The sequence below is a fragment of the Vidua chalybeata genome, chromosome 21 (assembly GCF_026979565.1).
Source record: "Vidua chalybeata isolate OUT-0048 chromosome 21, bVidCha1 merged haplotype, whole genome shotgun sequence".
Taxonomy (NCBI): Eukaryota; Metazoa; Chordata; class Aves; order Passeriformes; family Viduidae; genus Vidua; species Vidua chalybeata.
Window position 1 is genome coordinate 48,261 of NC_071550.1, and position 11,275 is coordinate 59,535.

The 11,275-nt window shown below is 36.7% G+C and overlaps 1 protein-coding gene across 1 annotated transcript in view; it reads left to right on the top strand.

Moving 5' to 3' along the window:
- GARNL3 (GTPase activating Rap/RanGAP domain like 3) overlaps window positions 1-11,260 on the top strand; it is a 35,324-nt gene extending 24,064 nt beyond the window's left edge. The window contains exons 23-29 of the mRNA XM_053962305.1: window positions 1,601-1,667; window positions 2,300-2,407; window positions 2,820-2,938; window positions 3,165-3,300; window positions 4,341-4,550; window positions 4,856-4,967; window positions 5,226-11,260. Of these exons, the coding sequence (XP_053818280.1) occupies window positions 1,601-1,667; window positions 2,300-2,407; window positions 2,820-2,938; window positions 3,165-3,300; window positions 4,341-4,550; window positions 4,856-4,967; window positions 5,226-5,385 (912 nt within the window). The 3' untranslated portion in view covers window positions 5,386-11,260. The remainder of the gene's footprint in view (window positions 1-1,600; window positions 1,668-2,299; window positions 2,408-2,819; window positions 2,939-3,164; window positions 3,301-4,340; window positions 4,551-4,855; window positions 4,968-5,225) is intronic.
- The last annotated feature ends 15 nt before the right edge of the window (window positions 11,261-11,275 follow it).

Sequence of the window (11,275 nt, forward strand, 5' to 3'; positions counted from 1 at the left end):
TTTATTCCTAAAAATTTATTCCTTTTGGGATACATGATTATAACTTCCAAGACAGGTAGGTAGAAGATATGACATTGGGAAAAAGCCTGTGTTTCAGGTTCTGGAATGTTGTTGTCAAAAATTTCTTTTTCTTCTTTCTTAGCCAGTAGTTAGCTTTTTGCTTTATTTTTGTGGTATCAGTATTTTATTGTTTAAAAAATTGCTTCACAATAATTTCAGTGATTGACCACCAGTATCTTATTCAGATTTGCCTATTTGCATGTAGCTAAAATATTTACATCTGATTTATCATTCTATTTAAGAAAATGATGTCCAGTCAATTAATAACTGAATATCTATATGTATAGGACTAGGGATAGGAAAAAAGGAAGATTTTGCACAGGTAATCTGTTATTGTTGTTGTTAATGAGATAAGGGTCTACTTTTTTCATTTGATGGTTCTTGATAAGTTATTTTCTTTTTAAATCGTCTCTATTTTTATTCGGATCTGGTGATGAAGAGGTGCTCCTGGCTTGGTTGATCAAGTGGTAAATTTCTCCACAGCACTGGGAATCAATCTTAATCTGGATGAGGAGGAGCTAGAAGTAAAGAATGGGGATGGAGAAGTACATCACCATCCACCAGTCCCTTTTCCACACCGGGATCCTTATTTCGTTTTGGAAGACATATAAAGCAGGGAATTGATATGAGCTGAGACAGTGATTTTTATGATGTTGAAATGGGTTGCCTGCTTACTTCTCTGGACAACATAGCAACAATGGCTTTCAATCACTACAAAAGATGGGTCAAAATGCATTTGCTATGGATGTGTAAACTTTCAGGTTTTCTTAAGAGTTCTTGACCTGCGCAGTAATCTTAAATTAAGGAAAGTCAAAGAACTGCTGTTCATGGAATCGGTATCTCAGCCTTCTCCCTGTCCAAGTAACCTTATGCATTTCACTAATAAGATCTCATTTCCTGAACAGATATCCTAATTTTTGTGGCTGTTTTGGTTTGTTTTTAATCTAAATGTAAAAGACAAAACCAAAGTTGAATTAAGAGGATTTATGTAGCCTAATCTATGTTAAAAATACCGTGGTTTAACCAGCATTGCTTCTCAATTTGTAAATTCAGACTGTTCAGTAATCCTTAGGTCAACATCCCTGTTGACCTCTGTAAATGTTAGTGGTTTCGAACCAGTAATTGTTGTATCTGATCTTTTTGCTAGTCATGATGTGCAGTTGAAGATTACTTTTTGAAAAGAATTGTTATCTTTACCGTACCATGTTGATTCACCGCTTTCTGAAATCATCCTATTTCCCAAAATTTGTATTGCTAAACAAGTTATATGTTTTTATTGCTTTACACTGTGGTATGGCTATGAATGTTCAGTACTGTGCAGAACCAAATACAAAGGAAACTAATTGTCATCTTGACAGCATCCTGAAAATTACATCACAAAAGAAGCTATTTTTATACATTTATTTATTTATCCCCCCCCCCCCTTGTACCTGTGGTTGTGCACTTCCCCAAATGATTGTATTGCTTGTTAGTCACAACCCACTTGTAATAACCACAGTATCCTCTGCCTGTTTGTTAATCTTTTCCATTATCATTGCAGGTTAATTTTGTTGCAGCTATTGATGTATATGAAGACGGTGAAGCTGGTCTACTGTTGTGTTATAACTGTAAGTGTTTAGGGAAGGCCAGAAATGGTAATAGCTCAATCTGCATATGTAGATCTTCTTTCATTGGAGTTTAGGTCTGTATCTGAAAATAAATTTTAGTGTTTCATGGAAAGTTTGTCAAAATTAAGTTCTTTGGAACTTAAATGCATATTGGAGAAATTAGAAACGCAAGTATTTTAGTCATACTAGCTGTTTTATAGATGTGCAGGTTATATGATTCTTGAAATCTTGGTGTCTGTAATAAACCATGTGCATAACAGTCCTCAAAGAATGTAAATTACATGAACATATGGCTACTTGAAGGGCAGAGAGGTACAATTCTGCAGACACTGCTTTCTGAATTTTCCTTGCCTGTTTCTGTATCTATAGACAAGTTAGGGACCTGGTAACTGTTGAAACAGGAATACTTACTTTGGGAAATACGTGAGCTTATTAAAACATAGGTCTTTTATTTTGGTCTTTCCAGTGTGTTCTCAGAGAAAGCAAATTTTGCTTAGCTGTTTGGCTATAGAGGGACTTTTATGTGAATGTTTGATTGTGTGCATAATGTCCACCCTTCTGCAAAATCTCCCTATAAAATGGGTGGTGGTCGCTTACAGTGTAAAGTGCTTCTTTTTTCTGTTTTGCTGCAGATGTTTGTCAGTACAGAAAGGTATATCCTTTCAGTGGAGGCTCTCCACTGGTCCAGCCATCAGCTTATGACTTCCACTTCAGCTGGAATCAAGTTCCTTATGCTGTTGGTAAGAAAATATCTCTTTTTAGTAGTTGGTTTTTTCGCTATTATTTTCACCTGCACTTGGCTCTGGTGGAATTACAGTATTCTGGGAATAAGCATGTTACATTCATGATGCCACTTGACTTAAGTTTCTGAATATGATCATTTTGAAAAGTGGAGCCTTAGTAGCAAGTTCATCCTTTGCTGAACGTTTCTTTTTTGTGTTTCTCATTTTCCATTCCCTCTATATTCTGCCAGGCATGAAGAGTGAAATTTTCTTCAGGCTCGATGTAGTTCAGTGTATATCAGTATGTTAGACAAAACTTTTCATAGGAAGGGAACATGCCAGAAGAGGTCAAGAACAATTTTTGTGGAGCACCCAAGAAACTTTTGCTTTAACCATTTTTCCTTGCCAAATAACTTCTATTTTGTTGCAGTCTGTGCTTTCCCTTATGTTCTTGCCTTCACTACTGATTCCATTGAGATCCGATTAGTGGTGAATGGGAACTTAGTCCACACAGCAGTTGTGCCTGAGCTTCAACTTGTAGCGTCAAGGGTAAGACAGAAAAATTGTGTTTGACTATTTCTGTGATATGTTGGGATCCAATTAACATAAAAAGTTGCTGCCGCTAAAAATGTAACAAACAAAACCGAAATACATGCTTACTTTATCTGCAATGATTATTCATCTGTCTGCTCCTGGTTTATATCAAGGACAAAGAGAATCAGAAGATGGTTAAGAAAGTGTCACTGTACTAATGATGGGCTATTTGTCATTTCAGTCAGATATTTATTTTAAAGCTACTGCTGCAGTAAGTGGATCATCTGACAGCAGCTCTAAGGAAATGAGTTCAAAGAGTTCTCCTGAAACACCGACAGCTGACGAAAAGCCAGAATTACCTCTTCCTTCTCTAGAAGGTAATGTGATCTCTAATCGCTCCAACAGCTATCACATCTCTGTGTGGCTGATCTTAAGATGGTAAAAAATGTGACTTCTTACCTGAAAGTGTGGAGGATAAGAGATTTTCTGTTTTCCACACATATAAAGCACTTGGCTGAGCTCTTGGACTGTAGTATCTTTTCTGAATACATGGTAGCACTGTTCTGAAGAAATAAAGTCTGTAGGAAGGGAGGAATTAAACCACAATATCTTGATGACTCTTTCGCAATGTGACCACGAGTCATAATGCAAAAAGGACCATAAAATTGTGAGAAAGCTTGACATTTCACATACGCTATTCCTTTCATTAAAGAAAAGCTGAATAACCACCGAATGGCTGAAGCTCTTTCGCAAAATAAAAGTAAGAAGCCTTGAAAAGCTTTGCACAGACAATTTAGTGTAACATGATCTATGAACAGTCAATCTATAGTGTAACAATAGAGGAGAAACAAGGGAACATCAACTAAATAATGCAAGATGCGTGTACACCTTTCTTCCTTAAATCTGCTGCTTTACTGTTAGCAGACAGGAAAAAGGAGAAGGTAATCACAAAATTCTTATTTGATGGTAAGTATGGGAGTTTGGTTTGTTTTTCTTCTAGGAATTAGGAAAACATGGTATTTTGTGTTACCTAAGAGGAGGAGTAATGATTTAAACCACTTGAGATCCAGGCTGCAATATGCTTGCAGTATTTTAAAACACAAGGGAAATACTGCACAGAGTGCAGTGTAATAGAGTACCAGCTGCAGGTCATATAAGTTCACTTCCTGGTTCTGCTCCTGATTCATCGTGTTGCCAAGAGTCTATCTTATTTTTCTCTCTAAGTCAAATTGTATTTCTTCCCTCTCCTAGCTTATTTGTATTGTAAGATCTCTAAAGCAAGAAAGGTCTTTCTCATTTCAGTTAAAAAGTGCCCAGCTCAACAGGTATAGCTCATCTTTGTAACTTTTCATTTGGAATTATTAAGAACTGATTCTATTGTGCAAGTGTAATATTCTTTTTTCTTTCTGTGTTTCAGGTGAAGCTCCATGCAAAAATCTGTACAAAATACCTCTCAGCAATCTGGTTGGGCGAAGCATTGAGCGACCTCTGAAGTCACCTTTGGCTCCCAAGGTCATCACTACTACAACATCGAGTGGCATTACCTCTCTTCCAGTTATGCACTCGCTACCTTTATCTCGTATGGAAATTAAAGAAATTGCAAGCAGAACACGTAAAGAATTGCTGGGTAAACTCTCCTCATTCCTCAGTGTTACATATCAATTGCCAAACGTATACTTTCTAATCTTTGCACCATCACAGGTAGGTTTATAACATGCAGCTAGTATTCATAAATTATTAAAATAAAAAAAGGAAACAGTGAGGAAGTATTATTTGCAAATAGTATAGCCATTGTCTGATCATGTAGAAGATGGCCATATTCTAAGCTAGGTAGAAATGGTTAATAATGGAAAATAGCAACAGATACCTTAACCTTTTCATTAATACTTTGCTTTCTGTTAAAAATATTAAGTCTTTTATTCCTTTATTGAGGTCTTTTGGATGAGCCTATACTCAAGACAGAAAGTGCACAGAAGCTGAAAAAGGTTTCTCGAAGACAGTCGGACTCTAAGCAGGGAGCTGTAAGATCATCTAGTAGTGACAGGTAAATATACCCTAGAAAAGAGACTAAGTTAGACTGTAAGTATTTTCAGAATTGATTGCTCATGCTTATCTCAGTTGACATGAGGCTGACTGAAACCTTTGTATATCCATGTGCACTTCATAGTAGAGTAAAACAGGAGGAAACTTTGTTGTAATGGTCTCTGTCTTTAGGTTAACTTGAAATCTAGAAGTAGCCATTGTTCCTTCCTGCCCTGACCTGTGTTTTTTTTTTTAGTAACTTTTGTCTTCCTCTTTGCAGGATAATCTCAAGCTCTTTTGAAGGCTATTCGGAAAGATGTCACCATCTTTCCACTAGTTCAGATCCTGATACTTCAGTGAACAGGGAGGAGAGCTCACCATCTAGCTATCCATTTCAGCTGATTTCTTTATATGATGAAGACATCATTGACTTAAAATGAAGATACTTTTAAAACCTTTCTTCCTTACTTCACATTTTCTTACAACTCTGTAAGCTCTATGGCAATGTCACAAACACTGCTTCTGGTAGTAAAATGTGGCTGGAAGTACTGGTGATAAATCCTTATGGAACCCATGTTCTGGTTAGCACAGCCTGATTCGGCAATGCTTATATCTTTGACATAGGTATGTTTTCTCAGTTAATGAAGCATTACTTTTTATGGCATTCTAACAGTAGGGTAATCAATGGGAGATTTAGGCTGAAACTGAAGTAAACAAAAGTATTACTTGTTCTAAGCTTCTTATAATTTGACTTACCTAAATGACATGCAGCGAAGTTAATTGCTGTAATTACTATCAAGAGTTGTTTTACAACAATGTATGTCATGTTGGAAGAGGAATTTTATAACACAGATCACTACTTTTGGTTTTTCGGTCTTTAAAAAACAAAACAACAACAACAAAAAGGCTGGCAGGCAAGGTCATTTCAAACACTGGAGTCAGTCCCTAAATTCATGCATCTGTAGTGTGTTCACTGAAGAATCAGGTGAGATACGAAGATGGTGTTTCCTTGGCTCCTTGTTTAGAGAAACTTGAAAACTCTTTTGGCATAAAGAATCCCCAAGCGGAGAACCTTTCTATAGGACGCACAAACTCTCAGAATATTTCTTGAAAATTGGAAACTAAAAAAAACCTAAAAAACCCATGAACAAACAAGAAATGCCGAAACAAAAACTCCAGTCCATCTACTGGAAAACTCTTATGGTAGTGCATCTGCAGATTTTTCCATTACAGGCAGAAGAGCCAACCCAAATTGTCTTTGACTTCAAAAAGTTTCTTATGCAGACATCATCATTAGCTGTTGTCTGCTTGCACCAACAGTATAAGTAATTATTTCAGATAGTTGTATTTTTCTAACTGGATGCCGACTGAAATTTCAGTGCTAACAAGGTAGTCTTCTGTGATGAAACAGTGATCTTGTCTCTTACTGTGTTAAAGGACGGGTTTATATTTAAAGTTTGAATTTTTTTTAACCCTTTCCTCTACAACACCTTTGCAAGGATTGTTTGGTTTTGGTTTTTTTTCATGCAAGCCTTTCTATATATGATATTTTTAGCTTTATTAGCAAGTGTTTCTTGTTCTAAATGTAGAAATTATTCTGTATCCATGATTTTATTTCAAGCATGATCATCTGGAGATGCGTGCCTTTCTGCTGCCTGAATGTAAAAGTGGTTTTGCAAAGTGATTTTTTTTTATCAGTTTATTGTATAATATGGCTGAATTGCTTCACTTAAGAAAATATGCAAGGTCTTATCTGGAAGCATAATTTCTTACTTTCAGCTGAGGTGGCTAATCAACAAAAGAAGCAATATTTTCAATAGTAATTAGTCTAGGAATAGAAGGCTATTATTACTTTAGTGGATTTTGCACTCATAGATGTGTGGGGTGAACCTTAATAAGCATCTAAAAGGAAGTACCAGATTGAAGTATTTGCAAAAACTTGTAATTATTTTTTGAGAATGTTGTTTCCAGAGATTGTGTTACTTTACCCTATCCGTACTTATTTGGACAGTTAAGGTTTAAAGAAAATCAATCTGAAAGTACCACATGGTACTTATTTTCTTGGAAGTTGTAAACACTACTGAATCCACTTGTGGGGTCATTGCTGTCACTTACATATTTTTAAAAAGGAAAAGAACCAGCTTTTTCCATGAACAGCTCTCTCGATGTAGTATTTGATTTCTGGTTTGTGGCTATTTTTAAAGACTGTACCAGTGTGTTCTAAAACTGGGGCTTTAGTTAAATTTTTAACTGGAAACTTTGCTTTACCCTGTTAGGATACTGGATTTTAAATATACTGCAGATGTTCACCTGTGCTATCACAGCATAATTTAAAATGATTAACCATTGTTTGATAGCAGTTGAAGCAATATATGGAGATGTTTAAACTTGTTTTGAAGAACCTGAGCAAACACATACTTGGGTATCCTGAAAGACTAGCCTTAGAGATGGAGCACTAGGGAGAACAAGAAGAATGAGAAGAACTTGACAGAAAGCTTGACGACTGGCTATGATGGTAGTCAGCATGCATATAGATGCAGCATTTGCATTATATCCTAAACAAAATTATAGAAGAAAGGGCTATAAAGCAAGAGTTATTTTCTTGAACCAGAAGTGCAGCAGTGGCTGTATTACCATTAATTAAGAGAGTGCTGTGGGGTGGGAACGTGTGTGTGTGTGAGAAAGACCCTTTGAAGGTTTGCCTGTAATTACAGCATTGATGACATCTAGCAAATGAACTATAAGGAGTACAGACACTGGATTACTGAAGCACAAAACCAGATCATACTGGCTTTGTGGTACATACCTGGAACAGCAGGAAATTAGTATCATTTGAAGAGGGTAGCCCAGCAACTGCATCCCTGCCTCCCACCTGCTTTTATGCTGTGGCTTGACTTAATGGGTCTGGTACAAGCTGCTAAGCAAGTCACTCTAGGAACTACTAGATCTTAAGAGACCATTGCTCATATAGGACAGGAGGGAGCTAAATCCTAGAAAAAAAAAATGAATGTCTTCATTCTTAATGTAGCCAGTAAGTGCCTTGTTAAGTTTTTGTATTTAGACTGTTGTAGAGGGATAATACCTAATGTGGCAAAAGAAGTAGAGAGCAATACAACATTTTGTTTGGGTTATATGACACCTGGAATTGGTAGCTGAGGCTTTAGAGTATATGTATATGTATATGTAGTTCACTACCTACTTAGTGTATGAGACCAGCCCAGAATGTAGGTAGAAGGCAGTGAACATGGAAATAATATTTCAATTCTATTTGACACAAGCCACAGGAACCAAATTCTGTGAAGATCTTTATCACATTTATTGTATCAAAAAAAACCAAATACCAACACAATTGTGTGAAATTGCTGGTGTACACAACCTTGTACAAGGATGTGGCTTCTTTGAGTTTTAAGTAGTCTGAACAGACAACCATGATTTCTGTGTATCTTCATGTGAGGAGAATTAGCTTCTAGCCATTGTTTCTCTCAAAACTTCATCCTTACTATTCAGACTGCTAATTAAAATCTAGAGGCAGTTGGTGGTATTGATACAGAAGCTCTTGTGCATCATTTATAAAGGGCAAAGTTCTTACACACCTGCAGAACCTCTCCTTCTTAAGACTGGCATAAGATAACAAGGCTTGTTGGAAGGCTGCTGGGATGGCTATAGTGTTGTTCACTCCAGCGTTGGAGCCATGTTGTTTGCCCTCTGTTTTTCCAGCATGTGCATGCATATACTCTCTAAAACTTAAAAAATAGTCTTAGGCACAAATTGCAGCTATGTCCACTGTAAGCACAACCCTTTCTCCTTTCACATTGGGTGTTAAAGCTGCCTGTAGGCTGCATTCTTGATGCTGGCTGACAATCTCACAATTAGGAGAAAAGATAACCTTTGAATCTACGACTGTGTAAGATGGGTGTTGTTCTGAAAGGAAAACTGAAAAATGTTGCTACAGATGGATGGAAGGAATTGTTTCTGTGAAGGAAGAATTGTTATCAGATTGAACACTTGCTGACAGGCTAAGTTTAACTGAAGGCCCATTCTGGACTCTTGGCTAAGTTTCAGCAAGACATACTTTCAATCCCAATGTGCTGGATTTGTAGGCAGCAACAGGGCTCTTAACTCCTTCTGGCTAAATGGTGTTGGTCACCGCTTCATCCCTGTGCCTTAGTCTGACTAAATTATAGGAATGTCATTTACATTGGTGCAAGCATTAGATTGTACAGGTAGTTAATTTAGAATGTACTTGTGTGTTCTCGCCAGCATGGTTAATGATGCATGGAATCACAAAATAGTTGAGGGTAGAAAGGACCACTGTGTTATCATCTAGTCCAGTACACACACCTGTGCACCACCATTCAAAAATCTGTTCAAAATGGATATGCAGCATTTTGTCTTGCATTTGAATTACAGCATGCATATAAACTTATCACCAGAACTTTGAAGTGTGACTAGGACTTAAGAACCCCCAGACACAAGAGCTAAGTTAATTCACACACAGAGAATATGGAGCCCTTTAGGCTTTGATGAGTCACTCGCAAGGTCCCTAAAGCCCAGTTTGGGCTTTAGAAACCAATACAAATAGTCATTTTTGTCCCGTTCCTTATTCTGGTATCAATGCAGTACACATAAATATTTTGTATGTGTTTGAAAGTAACAAAACACTTCCTTCTAATAAGAAGCAAAGACCCATGTGAAATTTGAAAGGGCTGTGGCTATTCAGGGTAACAAGAGAACTACTCTCTAGGTTCAGTGAATGCATACATACATTCAATTTCCTGGTTCGCAAAGAAGCAAGGCCTGTTCTAGATATAGTCCTTTACTAGTTGAGGGTGTGGTGGGGATTCTTGTTCGTTTTGGTTTGTGTGGCTTCTGGAGGCTGGTGGTGTGGGCAGATTTTTTGTTGGTTGGGATTTTTTTTTTCATGTTTTGGAGGTGGGGTTTGGTTAGCTGGGTTGTTTTTGGTTTTTGTTGGTCTTGCTGTCGTTTTTCAATGCATAGCATTACATGCAAGTATGCACCTGGAATGAACAGGAGGTTTGTTCTCTGCCTTCATGTAATTATTTCTATAAATGTGCACATATTTGTAATTGATAGCTTCAAATTGAATTTTTTTAGTACTTGACAGTCAACTGAATAAATATTCAAACAGTACTTAAGAGGGCAGGAAATGGGTAACGTTATTGCCTAACTAGTTCTATATGGTTAAGGTTGCTACTCCTGACATATATTTTCTGCTGTTCTAAGTATATTTGACCAGTAATGGCTAGCTCGAACATGTTTTTCTAAAGGTGTGGGTCTGTAACTCGGCCTTGCAGATGCAGTGGCTTTTCCAGAGCTGTTGGTATAGTCTGCATTTGAAATAAATAACCCTTTTCATTTTGATTTGTTTTGCAATATATATACATATATAGGTATATATATATTTGTAATTCCTACTGTAAATTTTCAGGGATTAAAAATCCTGACATATATATATATATATATAGGAATTTAAAGTAATGGGGTCATAAAAGGCAGGGGAAGGGAAAATCCCATCAGCAAGTGATAAGGTATTTCAGAATAATTTCTGTTGTCTTCTGTGTATGGAAATGGGTATCACGCTGTTTTCGTTCTTAACAATTCGATGTCATGGTTCATATACACAGTGCTTGCTTATTCTGTTAAAGCACTGTTTTCTCAGATAGGCTTAATCTGTTTTTGTGAAGGACTATATTATACCCTGGGAACCTAATATTAAAAATATGGGAAGACTTAAGAGATTATGCAGCAAACATCTGTACTTGCATGCAGGTTAGAAAGTATTTTTACTCTTATTACTTGAGCACAGCAACTTCACCAGCCTGTATACTGCTTAGCTGCTTCACTTTGTTGCTGACCTGTAACTGACTGACTCCTCTTTGCTACTGGAAATTGTGGTACTAGCATCTGACTTGAAGAGAAAATGGAGATAATTTTCTGCATATTTACCTGGTCGAATGGAAAATATTATGTAAAGGTTTATGCAGAGCATTATCAATCTAGAATGTCAGTTTAATTGTCTTTGAATGGTAGCAGACTGCTTTGTAATTTAATAATGGCATATTGTTAAGACTGTTGCTAGGTTTGTGATCAAAGACTCTTTACCATTGGTCTTAAATGCTGATGTATTACCATTGTTTTTAATGTCATATGATAGCATGTATTGTTTGTATTTTAGATACGACATTCAAATAGAAACAGTCCTATCACATCTGAAACTGTTTTAAGTGCTGTTTATCACCTTTGTGAAGAAGAAACATGGTTTATTTCTTCATCTGTAATAAACTATAAATTTGACCCCAGCTGTTTCTT